At 43.0% G+C, this 25103-nt stretch overlaps 1 protein-coding gene across 2 annotated transcripts in view; it reads left to right on the top strand.

The window, feature by feature from the left end:
- LOC110964377 (ras-specific guanine nucleotide-releasing factor RalGPS1) overlaps window positions 1–25103 on the top strand; it is a 106305-nt gene that overhangs the window by 13954 nt on the left and 67248 nt on the right. For both annotated transcript variants that reach the window (XR_007937736.1, XM_051938899.1), the window contains exons 4-7: window positions 16853–16903; window positions 20711–20794; window positions 22385–22474; window positions 23970–24062. Coding sequence is in view for 1 of the 2 variants with exons in the window: in XM_051938899.1 (XP_051794859.1) it covers window positions 16853–16903; window positions 20711–20794; window positions 22385–22474; window positions 23970–24062 (318 nt within the window). In the remaining variant the exon portion in view is untranslated. The remainder of the gene's footprint in view (window positions 1–16852; window positions 16904–20710; window positions 20795–22384; window positions 22475–23969; window positions 24063–25103) is intronic.

Below are 25103 nucleotides of genomic sequence, written 5' to 3'. Positions count from 1 at the left end.
AACTTTTGTGTTTATAAAAATGCAGTGCCTCGGTCAGTATCTTTTAAGGAATATTTGCTAAAGCTTGTTATCACGAGGATTTTAGTCTGATGTGTTTGTTGTAGTATAAACACATCTGATTAAGTTCTTTCAAGAAGGAGTCTAGTATCTCAGAGGTAGTATTAGCCACTGCACTGCTGTTAAACAAAAACACTGTGTCCACATACATTTTTATTAAGATTGCAGCATCATTTTCCAGTTGTTCCCAATAAAGACTGAGTGTACAAGGGCCTCACTTTGTTGCAGTGACATGGTGATCACGAGCAAGAAACAGTCCCTCCATGAATTTGCGATGTTGCGATCACAACAGTTCACATGAATTAAAGCAATCTCCATGAATTCCACACTACCTTGCAATTTGGTCCAATCACCACCACTTTTCCGCAATTTTGGCCAGCCTCCCATGAGTTCCACCAATCATAGTGTTTCCCAGCACAAACGTAATGCACATATGTTACTGAATTCACTTCCTTGTTTATGGTTTGAAGATACAGACATATCCGATTCTAATGTTTCATTTACAAACTGCTGACGATCACATGATCATGATCCTTCTACAAATCCACTGATGTGGACTTATCGGAAATGATACAAGGAACAATTGATTAAATTGTGGGGGTGTTTCCGAGTCCCATCAATTCCCACCGCCTGCTATATGTTTAGGTCAAGCAAGTCGGTATCCGTACATAAGTACAGAGTACTGCACTCTCTGAATGCTTTTCTTGGCAATTGACGTGGCAAGCTGTGACCTTGTGTGTGTGAGTACGTGTGTGCCAGGATGTCAAATTAACTTTTTAAGCCACTGACAGATATGTCCATATATGATCCATTCAATATAAAATTATCATTTTATTATCATTCATCTACCAACTACTTCATGTTAAACCAGCATCTGGCTGGTACTAATTTCCCACTGTGGTCTGTGGTGTGCAAGCTTTTGTAGACAGATTAGAGCTTGTAAAAGTATTATCCATCCATCCATCCAACCATCTACCCACCGCTTAATCCTAATTAGGGTTGCGTGGGGGCTGGAGCCTATCCCAGCTGACTTGGGCTGAAGGTAGGGGACACCTGGACAGGTTGCCAGTCTGTCACAGGGCTACATATACAGACAAACAATCACACTCACATTTGCACCTACGGGCGAATATGGGGTAATCAATTAACCTCAGCATATTTTTGGACTGTGGGAGGAAACCGTCGTACCCGGAGAAAACCCACACAAGCACAGGGAGAACGTGCAAACTCCATGCAGAATGATCCCGGGGGGGGGATCTTCTCGCTGCAAGATGAAAGTGCTAAATGCCACACCACTGTGCAGTCCTTGTTAAGGAATTAGTTTGGAAATAAATATTGTCAATTAAAATGTTGCAACAGGTTCTAAAAACTGAACAAATGCAACTTTTTAGCAATTGCCACGCAGTTTCATTGTAACATATGCGGTAAAAACGTCGCAACTTACATTGTAATTTTTTAGAAAAGCCACTGTGAATTTAGACATTTTAAGTCGCAACAATCTTGAAAAACTCCCACGAAATCCTGATGTGACTGACACAATCAGTAAAGGCTCACAGAATACAGAAGCCCTCAAGAGGGCAGGCAGGATGACTAACACTAGAATATACCAGAATACAAGAGAATGAAACTAACCCACAATATTTAAAAACTAGGCAGGAAAGCAGGCAAACAAGAGCAGGATAAGCTACAGAACTGAATGACTAACGGTGAAACTAGATACTGTGGAAACCACAATACACTACACAGTCTGGCTCAGAAGTTAACAGAGACTTGGGTGAGATTGAAAGCAGAGAGGTGGAGGTATGAGAGGTTGTTGCAGGGAATTGGTGGTATGTGGCATTGGCGTGTTGCTTGGCGGAAGTGGCAGTACAGCGACTGAGACCCAATCGGCATGGTGGAGTTACTTCAGCAGCTTGAGGAAAGGGGTTGCAGGTGGTCCCAGAACACAGACATAGATTCAGACAGCGGAGCCTTGGAGTGGGGAAATCCGGGTGTGGGCACGAGCAGGCAGGAGTCCAGACTGAAAGGGAGAGCAAACGGAGTTAGGCGAAGCTGAAGACAAAGGAGTTAGAACAGAGAATCAAAACTGACTGTGACTGTTTGACAGTCCGGCATAGAGTGGTGTGCAGCGTCTGTAGTAATAGGAGTGAAGGCAGAAGACTTTATTACTCCCACCTACTCGCACACCAGCTCCTGCTGATTGAATTGCCTTGCCTGGCAGCACCACACGCACACACACCCACGCCACTCCCTTGTGCCAGAGGCACTTTTCATTTGTTGTTGCAATGAAAGCTGATGTTGTTCTATCATACATCAATGAATAATAATGTGTTGTTAAGGTATTATCACAGAGACAAAACCTACATTCAGCATAGGAGCTTTTTTTGATGAAATACTCTGATGAAGCACTCACCTTGCTATAACTTTTCTGCCATATAAAAACACTGTATGAGGCCTTTGTTCATTTAAATTAATGCTGCAGAAAAAACGTCCTCTAATATCTGAATTCCACTGTGGGTTTCTGAGGGCACAGTTGGTAGCCAGATGTTTAGATTTACTGTTTACAGCCCTCTTGCCTTCACACAGGAGAAACACTTTTTTCCATGCAGAAAAATAGTTTAGAGTGTAGACGGTTGCATAGTTAACACCATTTTGGTTACTGAGTGTTGCCGTACTCAGAGTCAGTCTCACGAGATGTGTATAACATGATCTCGGTGGTAATGGTGGTAATCAACATGTTCTCCCTGTGAGCTCTATGTTCATGTTAAAAAGCCAAAGGTTAAACATTCATTCGGACTCTCCTGTGAATTAATCTACGTGCTGTCAGAAGTAGGATGGTGGAAGAGCCCCAGGTGAAACTACTACTCGACTCCTCGTACCCAGTAGGACATTAAAGAAAGCTACCGCTGTATCAAGTCCGCGGAAATGATGGACGGATTTCGACGACCAGACCCTTTGTCTTCGGCGGGAATGTGGCTAAGAACTGGGCAAGTTTGAACAGGAACGTGACATATTTAATGTTGACGCACAGTGACAAGCCTGCGAAAACAAGAGCCTACATACTCCTCAATCTAGCGGGAGCGGAGGCTCTCGAAAGGGAGCGGTCCTTCACCTACGCACCCCTGGTCATTTCGGGTGAGGGTGAGATAATCACACAAGCGGAGTCCAGGGAGGACCCAGAGTGTCTCAAAAGAAAATTCAGGGAACTGTCCAGAGACTAACGTGATTATGGAAAGGCATAACTTCAATATCAGGTACCAGAAACCAGGAGAGACAATTGAAGCATACATTAGTGCATTATGAAACCTGGCAAAAACATGTAGCTTTGGTGCATTATAAGATGAGCTTATTTGATACCGACTAGTTTGTGGGATTAGCAGCGACAGCATCAAACAAGCCCTGCTAAAAGAGACTGAGCTCACACTCACCTGTTAACTTTAGGTGTTTTTAGATATTTCTCGTAGTTTTTTTTGGGTGCACCGCATTTGTACAGTGCAACAATTGATGTACAAATGGCGCTTCCCCTACTTTTCTTATTTCTTATTTCGGAACTTTTAAAGTTCTCATCTGGCGACCCGTTCAGCCACGGCTCCATTATTTACACTCGTGAACAGCTGTTGGCGCTGAGCCAGGCCAGACCGCCGGCGTGGGAGAGACCAGACATCCCAGCAGAGCTCCGCAGGAGGAGGAGAGGATGCCGGGCAGGAGTGAAACGTCGGGAGAAGAGGAGACGCTACAAGCTGCCCATTCCATCTGTGATAATGGGAAATGTGAGGTCTCTCCCAAACAAAATGGATGAGCTGACGGTGCTGGCCAGGCTGCAGTGGGAGTATAGGGAGAGCAGCCTTATGATGTTTACCGAGTCATGGCTTAACGAGCTAATTCCGGACTCACTTCTAACTCTGGATGGATTCCATCTCATCAGAGCGGACCGGGACGTGAGGGAGAGTGGTAAGAGGAAGGGAGGGGGCCTGCCGATGTATGTGAATGAGAGATGGTGTAATGCTGGGCACATTACTGCTAAGATGGCGCTGTGCGAGCAGCAGCTGGTTACGGGAGCTCTCAACCCTTTTTTCTTACTTTTCGTTTTTTCTATTGTAAATAGGCACTTTTTCCTATTTTTCCTTAAAGTGGGTGAAGCTTTGTGCAATCGTGCATATACGAAACCCACTTTTATCACACTTTTATTCAGAGTTGTGCTGTTTTTTGCACTTTTTGGACTTGCTTCAGGTGAGCCCTCTGGACACAGCGGCGGCCGCTCTGAGGAACAAAGACGCTACGCACGTGAGACCCTTCTCGGCCTCCGCAGCTCATCCTTTCTCTACACGGAGAGGCCCCATGTCCCCGCGGAGATACGGAGGAAAAGAAGAGGCTGCAGAGGAGGACGGCGAAAGCGCAGGACTTACTTTCCCTCTATCATCATGGGGAACGTCCTCTCCATCACCAACAAGGTAGAGGAGCTGGCCACGCTGACGCGGCTGAAGGAGCATCGTGAGTGTAGCCTCATGTGTTTCACGGAGACGTGGCTGAATGGACATACACCGGACTCTGTGGTTTCCCTGAACGGTTTTACACTCGCGCGCGTGGACCGGAACGCGGTGGGAAGCGGCAAAAAGTCTGGGGGAGGACTGGCTGTGTACGTGAATGAGCGGTGGTGTAACCCAGCAAACGTGCATGTGAAGGAACAGCTGTGCACGCGGGACTTGGAGATGCTTACGGTGGCGCTGCGGCCGTATTATCTACCGAGGGAGTTCTCGCACGTGATTGTGTTTTGCGTGTACATCCCACCATCAGCTCATGCAGGGACAGCGTGTGAAAGACTCCACAGCGCCGTGAGCGAAGCCCAGAGCCGCCATCCCCGGGCGCTCGTCCTGATCAGTGGAGACTTCAACCACGCCTCCCTCTCTGCCTTTCTCCCAACTTTCACACAGTATGTCACGTGTCACACGCGGGGCGACAAGACACTGGACTTACTGTATGTGAATGTGAAAGGCGCCTACACCGCTGCCCCCCTCCCCCCACTGGGCCGCTCGGACCACAACCTGGTTCATCTGCTCCCCCACTACACACCCAAGGTGAGAAGAGGACCTGTGCAGAAGAGGACTGTGAAGGCATGGACAGATGAGGCCAGTGAGAGACTCAGAGACTGTTTCCAGACCACAGACTGGAGCGTGCTCTACAGTCCTCATGGAGATGACATCGATGGCCTCACGCATTGCATCACAGATTACATCAACTTCTGCGTGGACAGCACTGTGCCAACTCGGACGGTACGGTGCTTCTCCAACAACCACCCCTGGGTCACCCCTGAGCTCAAAGCCCTCCTGAACCAGAAGAAACGGGCTTTCATCTCAGGGGACAGAGAGGAGCAGAAGAGAGTGCAGCGTGAGCTCCAGTGGCGGATCAGAAGGGCCAAGAAGGACTATGGGAAGAGGCTGGAGGAGAAGCTGGTTCAGAACAACGGGACGTGTGGAGAGGACTTAACAACATTTCTGGACATGGACAGAGTGCCAGAGGGACAGCTGATGGAGACCAACGCAGGGCAGATGAGCTGAACTGTTACTTTAACAGATTTGACTCTCCCCCCACCCCCTCTGCCCCCGTTCCTGCTCCCCCCTCTTCACACATCCCCAGCCCAGCAGACCCTCCCCTTCCTGCGACACCTTCACCGGCCCCCAACTCACCCACACGAACTACTCCCACCGCCTGCAGCCCGCCTCACTCCCCCCCTCACTCCCCTCTCTCCTTCACACCGGACCAGGTGAGGAGAGAGCTGAGGCGACTGAAGCAGAGGAAATCTGCTGGACCAGACGGCATCAGCCCCAGGCTGCTGAGGACCTGCGCGGACCAGCTCTGTGAGGTCCTCTGCCACCTCTACAACCTGAGCCTCAGCCTGGAGCGGGTCCCCGTCCTGTGGAAAACCTCCTGTGTGGTCCCAGTCCCTAAAACAGCTCACGCCAAGGAACTGGCCCACTACAGACCTGTCGCCCTCACCTCCCACCTCATGAAGACCATGGAGAGGCTCCTCCTCCACTACCTCCGCTCAGTGGTGAGCTCCGACCTGGACCCGCTGCAGTTTGCCTACAGGCCCAACATGGGGGTAGAAGACGCCGTCATCTACCTGCTGCAGCGAGCGCTCACTCACCTGGAGAGCGCCGGCAGCGCTGTGAGAGTCATGTTCTTTGACTTCTCCAGCGCCTTCAACACCATCAGGCCGGCGCTGCTGCGGGGGAAGCTGGTGGACGCGGGAGTTGATGGACATCTCGCTGCCTGGACCACTGACTACCTCACTGACCGTCCACAGTACGTGCGGCTGCGCGGCTGTGAGTCAGAGGTGGTAGTCTGCAGCACGGGGGCGCCCCAGGGCACCGTCCTCTCGCCCTTCCTCTTCACCATCTACACCTCGGACTTCACCTACAACACGGACAGCTGCCATCTCCAGAAGTTCTCCGATGACTCCGCCATTGTGGGCCGTGTGTCTGAGGGGAACGAGCTGGAGTATCGGTCGGTCATCATGGACTTTGTGGACTGGTGTGAGGGCAACCATCTGTGCCTCAACACCAGTAAGACGAAGGAGATGGTGGTCGACTTCAGGAGAAGGACACTCCCACATCCACCAGTGAACATCCAGGGGCAGGACATTGAAACAGTGGACAGTTTCAAGTACCTGGGTGTTCACCTCAACAATAAACTGGACTGGTCCCACAACACCGATGCTCTGTACAAGAAGGGCCAGAGTCGCCTCCACCTTCTGAGGAGGCTGAGGTCTTTCGGAGTGTGCAGACCTCAACTAAGGACTTTCTACGACACGGTGGTAGCCTCTGCTTTCCTCTACGCTGTCGTCTGCTGGGCCCCGGGCAGCACAGAGCGGGACATGAAGAGACTGAACAAGCTGACCAAGAGGGCCAGCTCTGTCCTGGGCTGCCCACTGGACTCTGTGATGGATGTGGGTGAGAGGAGGATGTTGACCAAGCTCTCATCCATCATGGACAACAGCTCCCACCCACTGCACCGGACTGTAGTGGAGCTGAGCAGCTCCTTTAGCGCAAGACTCAGACACCCTCAGTGCAAGAAGGAGCGCTACCGCAGGTCCTTCATCCCCACTGCCATCAGACTGTATAACACTACTGTGTAGTTGTTATGTGCAATATTTTTATTATCTTGTTCTTGCACTTTCGTGACTTTTGCACTCCTGTTTTTTTGTTTTTTGTTTTTGTTTCTAAGAGCCCTGTAATGTTAAATTTCTCCTTTGTGAGATTAATAAAGTCTAATTAGCGTAAAACAACGGCTCTGCACTAAGGATGTAGAATTACTGGCAGTCAGTCTGCGTCCGTTCTATCTGCCCCTGGAGTTTGCACATGTAATAGCTGTTACTGTGTACATCCCTCCCACGGCTGATGCGGCTGCAGCCTGTGAACTCATCCACAGTGAAGTGTCCCAGCTGCAAACATCTCACCCTCAGTCTCTTATTATCATCTCAGGAGACTTTAATCATACATCGCTCTCTGCCACTCTCCCCACGTTCACACAGTACATGACCTGCCAGACTAGAGACAGTAAAACCCTGGACCTGCTGTATGCAAACATCAAAGATGCATACAGCTCCTCCCCCCTCCCTCCACTGGGCCGCTCAGATCACAACCTGGTGAGGCTGCAGCCCATTTACATACCTATGGTGAAGAAACAACCCCCCGCCATAAGGTACGTGAAGAAGTGGTCTGACGAGGCCACTGAGGCGCTACAGGACTGTTTTGAGACCACAGACTGGGATGTGCTGTGTGGTCCACACAGGAAGGACATCGATGCACTGACAGACACTATCACAGACTACATTAACTTCTGTGCAGAGAACATCGTACCAACCAGGAAAGTACGGTGTTTCTCTAACAGCAAACCCTGGGTGACCCCAGAACTGAAGGCCCTGCTGAAGGAGAAGAGGAGGGTTTTTGGATCTGGGGACAAAGAGGAGCTGAGGAGGGTGCAGAAGGAGATAAAGAAGAAGATCAAGGTGGACAAGGCCAGCTACAGGACCAAGATGAAATCTCACCTGAAGAACAATAACACAAGGGAGGTCTGGAGAGACCTGAGATCCATCTCTGGTTACAGCGGAGGCCATGAGAGGGGAGCTGCAGCAGGAGACAGGGAGTGGGCCAATGAGCTGAATCTGTTCTTTAACAGGTTTGACTCTGCTCCCACTCCTGCCCCGTCTCATCAAAACACTGACCAGCCAGCTCCTTCTTCACACCTCAGCTCTATACCACCAACAGCACCTCTCCTCCTCCCCCCATCCTCCACCACCTCTGTACTCCACATACAGCCCCATCACCTCTCCTGGTCTCACCCCCCACCACCATCACCCCCTCTCCTGTCATCCTCCTCACCCCCAGCCTCTTCATAATAGCTGATCAGGTGAGAAGTGAGCTAAAAAAGATCAAGACCAGGAAAGCCACAGGTCCTGATGGCATCGGCTCCAGACTCCTCAGAGACTGTGCAGACCAGGGGCCTCATTTATAAAGCTTGCGTACGCACAAAACAGGGCTAGAAAGTGGCATATGCCACTTTCTACGCAAAGGTTGTGATTTATGAAAACAAACTTGCCGTGAGAATGTGCGCACAGGTGGACACAGCAGCCAAATGTAATGTTATATCCCAAGTTACATACAAGACTGTAATGAAGAAAGCGAAACTAAGCAAGCCCCACAAGCAAGTTAAGCTAATTGCATTTGGAGGATTGGACGAGCTATAATAGAGCCCACCTGCACAGTAACTCTACAGTGCACACTAGGTGAGCAGCCATACACTGTGCAATTCCAAGTGGTAAATGAAAACGTACAGTCAATACTTGGTCTACAGGACAGCCTAAAAATGAAGCTGGTTACCTTCAACAAAGAAGTATACCACATAGACTGATTATAATCAAGATCTGTCACAAAGAGCATTTATAGAGTACGCAGACCTCTTTAAAGATGAAGTAGGCCCACTCCCTGTGATCTACCGCATGAAAGTCAACCCCAACGTAACACCAGTTGTTAATCCACCACATCATATCCCTGTGGCAATGCTGAAAAAAGATGAACAAGAGCTCCAAAAATGGAAGCTCTAGGAATAATAGAACCAGTTAACGAGCCTACGGAATTGGGTCTCCAACATGGTTGCCACACACAAAAAAGACTGACAGTGTCCGCGTCTGCATAGATCTGAAAGACTTGAACAATGCACTAATGCGTCCTCATCATCCTATGCGCAACATTAAAGAAGTAGCGGCTCAAATGGCAGGACTGTGTTCTCGGTTTTGGATGCAAAACGTTCCTTTTGATAATCAGATTGGATGATGCCTCATCTCTCCTCACAGCGTTCACAACACCTCTCGGCAGATCTAAGTTCCTAAGAATGCCCTTCGGATAAAACACTGCCTCTGAAGTTTTTCAAAGAGCCATGGAGCAAACATTCACTGGATATCCTTGTGCAATTGTGGTCGATGACATCATCGTTGGAGGGAAAGGAGTTGAGGAACATGATGAAAATCTGGAAAAGGTTTTGGAGCGAGCCAGACAGGTGAAGCTCAGGCTCAACCCCAGAAAATGCAAATTCAGACTAAAGGAAGTAAGCTACGTTGGACATGTGTTCACTGACAAAGGATTAAAAGCAGATCCAATAAAGATTATGGACATGGACAGCTCTGCAGCGTTTCCTAGGAATGGTTAACTACTTGGCAAATTCATTCCTAACTTAAGTGAGCTAACAACACCACTGTGTCAGCTTCTACACAACGATGTGGTGTGGAGCTGGAGACCATATCAACCAAATGCATTTGAAAAGCTCAAAGCACGTGTAACAAGCCCACCAGTACTACATTACTATGATGTGCAAAAACCTGTGACTCTTACCTGTTATGCATCCCAGCATGGTTTAGGTGCTGACTGTCTGCAAGAAGGCAAATCTGTGGCATATGCGTCATGCACATGGACAAACGGAGGTAAGATATGCACAGATTGTGAAAGAATTACTGGCTGTAGTTTTTGCCTGCTACAAGTTTTATGGCTACATCTATGGCAAACCTGTTGTGATCGGGACAGGCCACTAGTCACAATCCACAACAAAGCTTTCCACACAATCCCAGCACGCTTACAGTGCATGATGTTCAGGCTACAGAAATTCAACCTAACGCTAGTCTACAAAAAAGGAAACACCTTTACTTGGCCGATACTCTGTCATGTGCGCCAAGGCAGGACATCATACTTCAAAAGGAGGAACAAAATGTTTTTCAGGTCATGGCAGTATAACTGATATCTCCTCAGTGGATTGAGGAACTCCGTGAGCACACTGCTACAGATACTACCCTTCAGACACTCACTCGCTTTATCCTGGCAGTGTGCCAGAGGTGGTAAAACCATTTTTTTGATTTTGTGATGAACTGACTATTGATAAAAATGTCATAATGAAAGGCAACGGAGCCATTATTCCCACATCTCTGTACTCAGTCTACTTAAGGCTGCTGTCCGGAGTTTGAATCGCAGCGTCTCCCAAAACACTGTTGGTCCCTCCCTCTGATTTCGCCCCTTTATTTGTGCACGCGCGCAGTACATGAGAGGAGTGCCCGGAGTGCTGCAGCATCTTGCCTGTTTTGCTGTTTTCCCCTCTTCTACATTTAGTACATTTAGTAAATAATAAAGGAATTACGTTAGAATGCTGTATTGAGTCTAACTTGTCCTAATACCAAAATAACATGAATCTGCTAGGACGAACGAGTAAAGTTTCAATACGTGATTACACTCGTGTATCCCTCTCGATGACGTTGTTTATCAAACTTAGTGCATTTACGCGTGTATATGTGTTACATTGTTTATTTATTTCTATCTAGAGTTCAGACTTGCATGACTCCTCTGACGAAGAGTATGTCCCAGACGCCCCAACATCTTCCTCCAGAGGTTGGGCATCTAAACGAAGCCGTCAGGCGGGCTATGGAAGCCGTGGTCGAGGAGCGACGCGAGCACCCTGACCACGGCATCTAAACGAAGCCGTCAGGCGGGCTATGGAGGTCGTGGTCGGGAAGCGATGCGAGCACCCCGAGCCAAAAAACGTCCTGCAGTCTTTTGGCCTGACAAGCCGTGGGATTGGTAACTTTTCTGGAAATTGCTGATCCCTGGTGCTCTCTCCTCCACAAGCAAAACAAATGTGCGCGCGGTTGCGTAGTGCGTAGCTCGCCCACCTCTGCATGGGCTTCCTTGCTGTGCGCGTAACCGTTGATTGACAGCATGACAAAGCTGAAGCTCGAACTTGATTGGTCGGCAGCGACCGGCACTTTTTGGAATAACATGGGGGTCTATGAGAGGAAGGCGGAGCTCAGGAATAAATTTTCATATCGCGTTATACTAACTTTATATTATAGTATCGAACTAGACTGACACATTTAAGCTTTGTTAAAAAATGATACATAAATTGAAAACAAACGGAAACTCCGGACAGCAGCTTTAAAGACAAGATACAAAGGACATCCAGATGTTGAATCTTCAAAAACACGGGCAAGACAGTGTGTGTTCTGGCTGTCATTAAATGAGGATGTTGAAATTGACATTCAGACATGCAGTGTTTGTAACAGTCTGAAACCTCACCAGCAAAAAGAAACACTCAAACTACACACAGTGCCTGATTTACGCTGGTCTGTTGTTGCTGCAGACATATTTGAATGGGACAGACATCACTATCTTGTTGACTCGTATCCGGGCTGGTTTGAATCAGACAAGCTCAGCAACTTATCATCCCTGTGTGTAATTGAAAAGTTGAATCATCACTTCTCGGTGCATGGCATTCCACAAAAGTTGTACTCAGACAATGGCACTCAATACACAAGTTAATCGTTCCGTGAGTTTGCTAAAATATGGGTTTTCATAGGTGTGACTAGCAGTCCAGAATACCGGCAATCCAGTGGCCTCAGTGAGAGAGCCGTGTGAAATGCAAAGAGACTGTTGGTAACATCAAAGAGAGGTGGAAAAGGCTTCTACATGAACCTGTTAAATATCCGGAACATGCCTCGTGACAAAATACTAGGTTCTCCTGCTCAAAGACTTTTGTCAAGAATGACCCAGACAACTTCACCTATCTGCAAGCAGTTGTTGAAACCAGCAGCTAAAGAAACAAACGGTGTAAAAGCACAACTAACAAAAAAGCGCAAACTCAGAAAAGCTACCATGACAAATCCAGCAAGCCACTTACACCTTTAACACCAAACCAGGTGGTGAGACTTTAAACAGTCAAAGGACATGAGAAAATAGGCATTGTCAAAAGAAAGTGGAATGAACCACGTTCATACATGATAGTCTGATGGAGTAGCCTAGCCGCGCTAGACCCATGCTCTGAAGATGCAAGGGTCTAGGCACGCTCGACAGGGAGGGAGGCGGGCTAAAAGGTTGTCTATCAAATCACTCTGCAGCAATTGGGTAGGTATACAACCAATCAGCGCAACGAATAGGCTCCGAGAGCGCCGGAAATCAAAGGATGCGGTAGTTCGGTGAAGCCTTATTTATACAGTCAATGGGTGAAGCTCAAGTATATTACAAACATGTTAACAGAAAGATTATTCAGAGTCGGTGCTAATGGAGCTCAACGACTGTTGTCGTTTTTGTTTTCAACCCTGGTAGAGAATTAAATTCGTTGCCGTGGGTTGTCTCGCGCGGCTAGGCTAGTTGTTTCCGGTTGTTTCTTTCAAAATCGTCGCGCCTCTGTCGTCACTCAGTTACGCCGGCCTTCTGACTCTACACTTCATGGTGATTCGTCCGGCCAGTTTTAGGAGCATCCAACCTCGAGCCTTTTGGAGGGTAACTAAACGCACCCTGGCAGAGAATTAAATTCGTTGCCGTGGGTTGTCTAGCGCAGCTAGGCTACTGATGGAGCAGAATACAGACGAAATTGCTGCCATGTTCTGCCAGTGATGGAGCCACAGCTTTCCAAGTCCATCATACAGACTAAATGACCTGTCAACAAATACCTGAGCAAACGCATACACAGGTGACTGAAAACATTGAACTTACTGTACATACACTGAAAAAACAGAGAAGCAAATGAACTCTGTGAAGACTCCCAGTGAAGTGTCACAGCTACCTTGTATTTGGCTTAGAGTCTCTAAGACAAATACAAGTTATCTCAATTAGATATGGCATAAAATGAATAAGAAGGTAAGGTTGCAGAACACAAAGGTTAATGTGTATCATTTTCGGAATGTGGTTATGTATTAGGTAGTGCATTGTATTTTGTTTAACATTTGAGTACAAGCTGGAATAGCTTAGACATTGTTTTGTTACAGAAATTGTGCTATGTCATATTTGTATTATTTGGTTAACCGTCAAGTGACAAAGCTATTTTAGCGTCTAAAATGACCGACTGGGGTCATTTATGACCCCACTATATTTTACACAGGAATATGTCTACTTTATTGCCTCTTTTTGTGCTCTCTTACCTATTCCACTCCACTGCATTTTAAGATGAATGATTTAAAATAACCTTCTTTTATTATTCATGGATTTTAATCATTTTTGACTCAGAGCTAAAGTAAAACCATATGAACAATATGATGCATTGTAAGAACGCAATAACATTTATTTAGACACGCTTTGTCTGCCACTTCTTTTAAAACTTTATTCCTTTTGTTTCCTCAATAGTAAATCAAAAGTACATAAAAACAAAATCTACACAAACATCTTGTCTGTATGTGTGCAATGTAACATTCAGAGAGGTATTTAGATTAGGGGCGGCTGTGGCTCAGGTGGCAGAGTCGTTCGTCCAATGCAAGACACTTTACCCACCTTAACTCCAGTGCTGCCACTTACACTGGTGTATGACTGTGTATGCTGTGTAATGTTGGTGGTGGTCAGAGGGGTTGTAGGAGTGGATTGGCAGCCAGTCAGTCTGCCCTAGGGCAGCTGTGGCTAAAAATGTAGGTCTACCAGCTATAGTGGACTGCAAAACACTGAAATATACAGTGCCTTGCGAAAGTATTCGGCCCCCTTGAACTTTTCAACCTTTCGCCACATTTCAGGCTTCAAACATAAAGATATAAAATTTTATTTTTTTGTCAAGAATCAACAACAATTGGGACACAATCGTGAAGTGGAAGGAAATTTATTGGATATTTTATACTTTTTTAACAAATAAAAACCTGAAAAGTGGGGCGTGCAATATTATTCGGCCCCTTTACTTTCAGTGCAGCAAACTCACTCCAGAAGTTCAGTGAGGATCTCTGAATGATCCAATGTTGTCCTAAATGACTGATGATGATAAATAGAATCCACCTGTGTGTAATCAAGTCTCCGTATAAATGCACCTGCTCTGTGATAGTCTCAGGGTTCTGTTTAAAGTGCAGAGAGCATCATGAAGACCAAGGAATGCACCAGGCAGGTCCGAGATACTGTTGTGGAGAAGTTTAAAGCCGGATTTGGATACAAAAAGATTTCCCAAGCTTTAAACATCTCAAGGAGCACTGTGCAAGCAATCATATTGAAATGGAAGGAGTATCAGACCACTGCAAATCTACCAAGACCCGGCCGTCCCTCTGAACTTTCACCTGGAACAAGGAGAAGACTGATCAGAGATGCAGCCAAGAGGCCCATGATCACTCTGGATGAACTGCAGAGATCTACAGCTGAGGTGGGAGAGTCTGTCCATAGGACAACAATCAGTCGTACACTGCACAAATCTGGCCTTTATGGAAGAGTGGCAAGAAGAAAGCCATTTCTCAAAGATATCCATAAAAAGTCTCGTTTAAAGTTTGCCACAAGCCACCTGGGAGACACACCAAACATGTGGAAGAAGGTGCTCTGGTCAGATGAAACCAAAATCGAACTTTTTGGCCGCAATGCAAAACGATATGTTTGGCGTAAAAGCAACACAGCTTATCACCCTGAACACACCATCCCCACTGTCAAACATGGTGGTGGCAGCCTCATGGTTTGGGCCTGCTTTTCTTCAGCAGGGACAGGGAAGATGGTAAAAATTGATGGGAAGATGAATGGAGCCAAATACAGGAGCATTCTGGAAGAAAACCTGTTGGAGTCTGCAGAAGACCTGAGACTGGGACGGAGATTTATCTTCCAACAGGACAATGATCCAAAACATAAAGCCAAATCTACAATGGAATGGTTCACAAATAAACGTATCCAGGTGTTAGAATGGCCAAGTCAAAGTCCAGACCTGAATCCAATCGAGAATCTGTGGGCAGAGCTGAAGACTGCTGTTCACAAACACTCTCCATTCAACCTCACTGAGCTCGAGCTGTTTTGCAAGGAAGAATGGGCAAGAATTTCAGTCTCTCGATGTGCAAAACTGATAGAGACATACCCCAAGTGACTTGCAGCTGTAACTGCAGCAAAAGGTGGTGCTACAAAGTATTAATGCAAGGGGACCGAATAATATTGCACGCCCCCCTCTTCAGGTTTTTATTTGTTAAAAAAGTTTAAAATATCCATTAAATTTCGTTCCACTTCATGATTGTGTCCCACTTGTTGTTGATTCTTGACAAAAAATTAAAATTTTATATCTTTATGTTTGAAGCCTGAAATGTGGCGAAAGGTTGAAAAGTTGAAGGGGGCCGAATACTTTCACAAGGCACTGTAGCTATTAGAGGTAAAAATAAATAAATAAAAGTAAGGCCTACAATAGTGAAAAACCTATACATCTTTCTGGGGTCATAAGTGACCCCAGACAAGTTTCCATTATCCTTGTCACACCAGTTGGCCGATCTCTACAAAAAACTATGAGCAGCTGTAGGACAAGTAGATTGACAAATTCATGGTAGGAAACATTTTTCAGATAAAAGATAAAAAAACGGCAAATATAATTATATAGCTGGGGTCATAAATGACCCCACTCGGTCGCTTGAGGGTTAAAGACGAAATCTAAAAAAGAGGGATGTAGACAGCTGCATAATTATTACTATTTTGGTTCTGGAATGTTGCCATACTTGGTAAGTCTCACAAGATATGCATAACGTGATCTCGGTGTGTATTCAATGGTAATGGATATATCAACACATTCTCCCTGTGTGAGCTCTATGTTCATGTTAATAAACCTGAGGTTGAACATTCATTTGCACTCTCCTGTAAATTAATCTACACAGAGTAAATATATGTTCAAATTCTGCTAGAGCCTTCCTTCTGTTGCTGTTGAGTAAGGAGTTCAGATGAGAATGGAGAGGCCACATACACAGCCGACTTTAGGTTCTTGCCTATTTCATCATAGTTTGGAGGGAGCCAGGAAAATGATCCAAACCAAACTTTCAAATTCAAGCAAGAAAAAAATAGCTTACTTTGAGAGGAAAAGCAGACCAGAAATGAAAATGCTAGAGAAGTAACCTTACTTTTGAAATCAGATTCTCCCTAATGACTACCTAGTCACGTTGTGAATAAATGTCCTTACTGTTGCTCTCCCACCTTGCAAAGCCAAAAGAAGCACTGCCATGAAATATATCAGCTTTGAAAGGAAAGTCAGTTTACTTGAAGCCAGAGTTTAATGACCAATAGAGAAGTGCCTTAAATTGCAATTTAAATCACTTTTACATACACTTCAACATTCAGGCAGAACTGTTACCACTAGCATTGAAAGCATGAGTAAATGAGCACCTAGGTTGTGGTGTCACTGAATGCAGAGATTCTTAGCAGTTGCTCCTCAGATTATTTCCAGATAAAACCACAATGAATGCATGTCTTTATTTCATAATGTTCCATGTTAGGTACAGTATGACGATATACCACTGCTTTGTCTCCTGCATACTGAAAGGCATTGTGGATCTTTGTTCTTACTTCAGAGCCAAATCACGCTGATGGATGCACCAGTCTTTAAAGCGATACAGCCAGAGGTAAGAAACATCCATGTATGAAGTGAACCATCTCCAAAATATTCTTTCCAGTCATAACTCAGGAATTTTTTTTTGAACACTGCATTTTCATATTAGATTCCAGCTTTGTGTAACCCTTAAAAAAATCATATTTTATTGATCTTTTCAAACAATCTCTGAATATTTGTATAATTGAGTTGAATGGTAAATTAGGCTAATGTACAGTCAGGTCCATAGTATTTGGTCACTGACACCATTTTCTGCATTTCAGCTCTGTGTACCACTGCAGTGGATTTGAAATGAAACAATCACGTTGTGCTTTAACTGGATACTTTCAGCTTTAATTTCTTGGTATTTACATCCAAATCAGGGGAACGATGTAGGAATTACACCACATTTAATATGTGCCCTCCACCTTTTTTAATGGACTGAAAGTAATTGGGCAAACTAAAATAATCATAAATCAAATTGTCATTTTTAATGTTTGGTTGCAAATCCTTGGCAGTCAATGACGGCCTAAAGTATGGAAACCACAGACATCATCAGATGCTGGGTTTGGTCTCTGGTGATGCTCTGATTGGTCTCTACTATTGCCGTCTTCAGTTCCTGCTTGTTATTGGGGCATTTTCCCTTCAATTTTGTCTTCAGCAAGTAACATGCATGCTTAATTAGATTCGGGTCAGGTGATTGACTTGGCCATTGCAGAACATTTCCCTTCTTTGCCTTAACAAACTCTTTGGTTGCTCTCGCAGTAGGCTTCAGGTCACTGTCCATCTGCACTGTGAAGAGCCGTCAAATGAGTTCTTAAGCATTTGTCTAATTTTAATGTTGCCTGAAACACTTGAGAATTCATCCTGCTGCTTTTGTCAGCAGTCAAATCATGTATAAATATTGAAAACCAGTTCCACTGACAGCCATACATGCCCACGCCATGACACTACCCCCACCATGCTTCATTGATGAGGTGGTATGCTTTGGATCTTGAGCAGTTCCTGCACTTCTCCAGACTCTTCTTTCACTTCATTCTGGTACAAGTTGATCTTTATCTTTGTCTTGTCCATAAGATGTTGTTCCAGAACTGTACAGATGCTTTTTGACAAACTCTAATCTGGCCTTCCTGTTTCTGAGGCTCATCAATGATTTACACCTTGTGGTGAACCTTCTGTATTCACTCTGGTGATTGTTGACTTTGACACAGATACACTTACCTCCTGGAGAGCATTCTTGATATGGCCAACTGTTGTGAAGGGGTTTTTCTTGACCAGAGAAAGGATGCTTCTGTCATCCACCAGTGCGTTCTTTCTTTTCAAGAATGTACCAAACAGTTGATTTGGCCACAACTAGTGTTTTTGCTGTCACTCTAATGAGTTTATTTTGGTATTGCTGTCTAATGACAGCTTGTTTCACTGATTGTGATAGCTCCATGGACTTCATATTAAATGTTGACCTTACCAGATTCCAAATGCAAATACCACATTCGAAATGAACTTTAGAGCTAAATGAAATCATAAGGGAACAACACACACACACCTGGCCATGGAACAGTTCAGCAACCAATTGTCCAATTACTTTTGGTCCCTTAAAAAGGTGGAGGGCGCATCTAAAATGTGTTATAATTCATACACCGTTCACCTGAGCTGGATGTACATGTTCTCAAATTAAAGCTGAAAATTTGCACATAAAGCACACCTTGGTTGTTTCAATTTAAATCCATTGTGATGGTGTACAGAACCAAAATGCAGAAAATTATTCCAAGGTCCAAATTTTTATTAGCCCGACTGTTGTTTTTTTTTTTTTTAGTTGGTTATAATTTAATTAATTAAAAATACAGTATTTCACAGTAATTCATAGATCAACCAACTTCTTAATAGCAGAATGATAATGAATTCCAGTTTCTGCAGAGCAGAGTTTTCTGGCTTTATGAGACTTGAAGAGAAAGACCAATATGGGTTTTCACCATCATTGCCGATTATTGGTCATCAAGAAAGGCCGGTGACAGATATTTGGAACCAATATACATTAAATGTGATGTTTTACAAGCATGTGATAGCAGGGAACCTTTCATTTATAACTAGGCTCCTTCGTTAATAAGGATGACTTTAACTGAATATGTACAATAGAAATAGGAGTGATTAAATTAGGATGCTCTCCTCTGTTTAAGTGAATTCGACTGACAAGGATCAGTTTTTCTCCTGCAGTGATGTCTGCTGTTCTTCTCTATTTTCTTAATCCTTTAATGGTTTTTCACGTTTATTGACCACTAAGGTCCATATGTTAAAGCATTACTGGTTGTTGTTTGCTAGACTCTGTCCCTTCTAGCTTAGCTGCTATCCGTTAGCATATCATTAGCTATTGTACGAGCAGCTAATATCTGGATTTGTGGCAACAGCTTGTGTTTCTTGTTGAGGTTTTGCAGTCTCTGCTTTAGAGATGTTTCTGAGAACACAGAGTGACTACAGACATAGAGATATGGCTGCATCGTACCTGAAGTAGTGTATAAAGTACCGATACTGATAATCTGAAAAATGTCAAATGTCAACCATGTTAATCAGCCAGGCCAATAATTGGTCTATCTGTAAAGACTAGTATCATATGTAGCTTTAGGAGTCCCTCAACTGTAAATAGCACTAACCCTCATGTTGTCCTTACCAAAAAATGTTGTTGCCTTGTCTGAAAAAAGTCGAAAAGTTCAGAAAAATTTTCCCCTAATTTATAAAAATTTGCAAAATCTTCAGGAAGAAAATTCCTGAAAAGTTTCCCTCAAAAGTTTTTTTTTTTTTTTTAAATAAAAAAATCCCCAAATTTGACAGCGAAACTCACTGGATTTTGGTTGATTTTTTTTTCTGAAGGTTCTTAAACATTTTTTATTTGTTTTTTCCACCAAAAAATGTTCAAAAATTTCTTTAAAAAATTTTGAAAATGTGGAAGTTTTCACTGTGAAATTATATATATTTTTTCCACATTTTTAAAACTTTAAAACGGGTCAATTTGACCCACAGGACGACAGGAGGGTTAAGGGTTCCAAGTGACAATTTTATAATAGAGGAGAATTTTTGTTTATTTGAACCTAGCATGTTTCCCATGAATGTCGCTATTGTGATTGGAAGTGTTTTGCTAACTATGCACTCTTCGCCATCATTGTTAAGATCAGAGGGAATGGCAATAAGCGATAGTTTCCTGCAGCTGTTCAAAGAACACAGATCTTTATGTGATTCATTTGAAATGCTTGTCTTCAATTTTACTAAAGATAAACACAGAAAATAGCTGCCTGGAGTAGACATTATGCTAACTGCATTTGCTTGTATGTGCTGTATGGCAAACCGAGTGCTCCGTCCTTCTGTTACTCATTGGGTTCTCCTGTTCTTTGTTGGGAGGTGAAGCACAAACTCCAGAATGGCTATGTTTTTTTTAAAGCTGCAGATTGTTCCCTTTCTTTCATTCTTGAACTATCATTTTATTCATTTAATTGTAAAGTTTTTAATTAACAATCTGACACTGATAAACTACCTCCTTATGGCTTGTCACTAAAACTCCAATAGGCATTTGTACTCTTTCCTGCTTCTGTAAGTCAACAGTCCTAGCTGGAAAGACGTGCAATAGGTAAGGTGTTTTTCATCAGTGTGTGCTTAATCAAAGGCATTTATATTGTTGTTAACACAAAACTGTCTTAGGCTTTAGTCCAAATATGAAGTGTCATAAGTCATCAGTTTAGGCTTCATACATGGATCTGTAGCCACCATACCCCTGATGACAATGATGATTATTGCATATAAGCTGTTGGTTTATGTGATTTTTTTTTTTTAATTTTTTTTTTTTTTGCATTGGCAGGAGCTGGCCAGCTGTGGATGGAATGGGAAGGAGAAACACAGTTTGGCCCCCAATGTGGTTGCATTCACACGTAGGTTCAATCAGGTACGCCTTGCAGGAATTTTACAGCATTTTTAAAAATTGTTTTGTTATTTTTCCTTCTTAAATAGTCACACTTTACAAATGAGACCACTTGACATGTATTGAGCCCCACTAGACTGAACTGAGGCGAACAAACGAACCATGTCTAAGTCTCTAGTCTCAATTTAGAAACTGTGCTCTTGGATTTATAATCAATGATTTTTCTCACAGATTTGTAAACCATGCATTTGGATTTGCAAACAAAATTCCAAATTCTCTATATCCAAGGGTAGATTTCATGCCAAGTTGGGTTTGTTTGTTGTGCTTTTGAGGCTATATTTTTCTACACAATCTTGCTGTTGTCATCCTCTTTTGTAATGCTGTTTACTTTGACAAGGTTAGCTGACCCATTAACTGAAAAACTCCACAGATTCTCACCACCATGCTTTACTGTGGGGATGGTGCCCTTGGGATTGAATGCCTCTCTTCTTTCACCAAATGAAAATCACATCCTTTTGTCCAAAGAGCTGCATTTTTGTCTCAACTGACTGTTCTTTTCATGTTCTTTAGGAAAGTTTCATTTTGCAGTTTTGTGCTGAACAGCTAGCAAGGGAGTTTTTCTTGGACACAGTCCATAGAGTTTAACGTTGTATAATGTCTTTCACACTGTCTCAGCTGTCACAGAAAATGTACTTTAAATAGGTAAATCCTATCCCTAGTTTGAAGAAACTGTCCATTTGTTTTAAAAATGTGCAAACAGCACACTTTCCATGTGGTCATTTTGGTAGGAAGACCACTGCAACTCTGATTACTTGGATGATGGCTCATCATGACCCTGTGTTGCCACTAATTTTTGGTCACTGATCTTGCAGTGTTCTTTTTCATACTTGTTTCTTAAAGATTATTTCAGTTCCTTCTGCAATTTCTTCCAAGTGGATCCACTATTTTGTGATGCAATTGTGAGTTATTTGACTTTAAAACAATATTTTACATGGGTGTTCTCACATCTGTTGTGTTCTGTACATTACCCACAACAAAATGCAACCCCTGAAGGTGGTCAGAGATTGAAGCCTGGAATCAAAGAAATGTCTGAAGCCTGTAAGCCTGTTGAGCTAATTTCTTTGAATTTCAGGCCAGCAGATCTTTGAATGTATCAAACTAGAAGTCATAATGCACGCTGTATCAAATGACCTCACATAGCTTCCTCTGGTGACATGAAAACCTTCACACTGCTTTTTTCAACGTATGCAGTAGTGCTCCTTAAACCTGGAAAGGCACTGAAAATTTTTCGGAGTCCCACTTTGATAATACACAATAGAATGTAGGCATGAAGAGGCACTCTAGCAATTTTACACATCAAACTCTGTTTACAACTTCACTGACTTTCTCGTCCAGTGAACCTTCAAACACAGTTGTCTCAATTCTTGAGGATACCATTAGAGTTATTTTCAATGATTTCCCTCATACCACAGACGTAAGTGAGGATAGCCAGTAGTTTAGTACTTAATATTTACCTTAAGATCAATATCTTTATTAAAGAGCAATAATAATAAATATGGTAAGACCACCCAGATTTACATGTATATGTGTGTGCGCGTGTTTTTCCTGTTTCAGGTGAGCTTTTGGCTGGTGAGAGAAATTTTAACTGCGCAGACACTGAAAATCCGAGCAGAAATACTGAGCCATTTTGTCAAAATAGCAAAGGTGAGTTCAAACTACACAATAAGTGCTTACCTCTTAATACATCTGAACACATATTGAATCATTTCAAATAGTTTACAAATCATCCTTGTTGCCACTGTCAGATTTTTTTTCTGTTCTCATTTAACACACATCCAGTGGGATTTCTGAATGATTGTCTATGTTTTGTCAAAACTGGCGATTTATTGTCCAGCCCAAGTTGCTATCAGTTTAAAACACCATTTGTATTATATTATAGTAGTTGTTATTAGAAATGTCCTTCTCCCTCTGTTAACACTATAACTAATTCATACTGGATCTAACGAGCAATTTCCTTGATCAGTGGTTGGAAAGTATGTTTTTAAAATATTATGTTACTTTCTAAAAACTCAAACACGAATATGTTTTCAAATGATTAAAAACATGCTGTTAATCTCCATTGTTGTGATGATTTTTAATAGAATAAGGAAATGTATCATGTGACAGATATGGGTTCACAAATGGAAGCCAGCAGCTACTCAGTAGTTAATGTTTAGATTTTGATTTCATGGCACACTGCCAACTACCTAGGAAAGCAATTTCAATAGAAATCCACTATAGTGTGTAGCATGCATGAGCTGCACAGGTATCGTCTTACATTATACGAGTATCAGTGGAAAAAGCAGAAACAAACAGGTATTTTTCTGTTGTGTTCCAATGAGGAAACATTAGCAGGAGGAGTTTTTCCTGAGGTCAGAGTGTGGGGTGGAAAGGAAAAGTGGGACAAAGACATAATGTTCTTGGTGAATTTCTGATACTAACCACTGAAAATGAAGCTCACTTTATATATGTGACTTTAACTGTTTACAAACCTAGAATATATCACCATATGGAATTACTTAGCAGTTATTTACATGGACCTCGGCTATTACAGAGGGTTTGTAAAGAGTACCAAGAAGCAAACATTCTGTATACTGGAGGTTCTGTGTGAACAGTAAGGAAAGAAATAAAAGATAATTTGGATATTCATTAGTGAAATCAGGCACTCTCGAATTGTGTATGTATTAACAAATTCTGTTCCTGAGACACCTAATAGCAGATAATGGCATTGATAGTGTGAATTTATGATGGGTGCACCTCGTTTTAGAGTACAACAATTATCCTACATTAGTAAATCTGAGATTTCAGATTCATGAGTTATCTGTTTTTCAGCAATCATTAATAACAGTAACAATGATGATAATAGTGTTGTTCTTACAACGACGCTCAAGCTAGTATGTGTTCATGAACCATGTCAGTCAGTGCAGCATTGTGGTTCACTGTGCTTATTTGTTTTTTTTTAACAACAAAGCAAAGAGGAATAAGACAGACACGGTACACACACATTTCTTTATTTATTAACTGATTCATTGAGATGTGAAATTATTCACATTCACATTAATCACATATTAAACATCTCAATAGACTGTGAAGTACAGTATTTAAGACCTGAAGTAATATTGTACTGTGTTGATGTTCATAAAAATCTGTTTGTTTCCAGAAACTGTTGGAGTTGAACAACCTTCATTCTTTGGTGTCAGTGGTGTCTGCTCTGCAGAGTGCTCCCATCTTCAGACTCAGCAAAACCTGGGCAGTAAGATATAACTTCAATGTACTTTTTCAAGTGGATGACCAAGTCGACGACCAAGTCAGATATTTTTATAGCAAAAGAAAAAAATTAAGTGATGAGGAGACAGTGGTCATGTTCATCTTTCTATGTGTCAGCAGACGTTCCACATGTTTGAATTAGTGATTTGATGTTGACATGCACAGACACAATAAAAGAATAATTCAGAAGTCTAACAGAACTGGTACCTCATGCCTGAGTAGACACACTTGGTGTACAGTTCCAGAGTATAGGTCCTATATATTTGAGCTGGGTTTTTGTTTGTTTTTGTAAGAGTATTGTTGGCATATTTAGACATTTGCTTTTCAGTTGTTCTTATTGGTGGGACTGCTTTTGGTGGTTGAAATGTGTCAGTCTGTCTGGAATTTCCCATTTGGCATCAATAAAGTATTTCTATTTTATAATGATATTGCCTTAATGGATTTTGAACATTGGTGCAGCCTGACAGCTTCTTAATAAATGGCATGTTAAGATAACTGAGCCTGATCTTGAATTGGGAGTGATACTTTGGTGTGATCCATGTGGAATTTTGGTCAAGTAAAAGACATTTAAACACATCTATGGGATTTTTCTGAGCAAAGCTTGGTTTTTAAATCATTACTTCTATTTGAAACTTTCCAGCCAGGAAATTATCTTGTATATAATATTATATAATTTTAGAGTGATGATGGATTTCAGAAAGCTCTATCTTTGCTCTTCAAAGGATTCTGCTGAACAGATCAGAAAACTTGTTTGGCATTTTTAGGTGGATCAGCTCTTAGTAGATATTTCTTTATAGATTTGTATGAGTATCCTTCCAGAGATAATAGAGAAAGCATGTGGTGCTTGGCTGCCTACTTGAAATGACTTTTCTCAACCACAAACTGGTCTCTTTTTGTTGTATATGAGTGGTAATCTGTGGCTTTTGGTGTCTTTTTTCCAGGGTGTTTAAATTATTAATTCTTACATACCATGTCTCTCACAGGACACATATGTTTTCAAAGGTTTTTACACCTTATTTTTAACCAG

Source organism: Acanthochromis polyacanthus, chromosome 18 (assembly GCF_021347895.1).
Source record: "Acanthochromis polyacanthus isolate Apoly-LR-REF ecotype Palm Island chromosome 18, KAUST_Apoly_ChrSc, whole genome shotgun sequence".
Classification (NCBI taxonomy): domain Eukaryota; kingdom Metazoa; phylum Chordata; class Actinopteri; family Pomacentridae; genus Acanthochromis; species Acanthochromis polyacanthus.
Note: the sequence above shows the minus strand (reverse complement) of the source record. Positions and strands in the feature narration are given on the sequence as shown.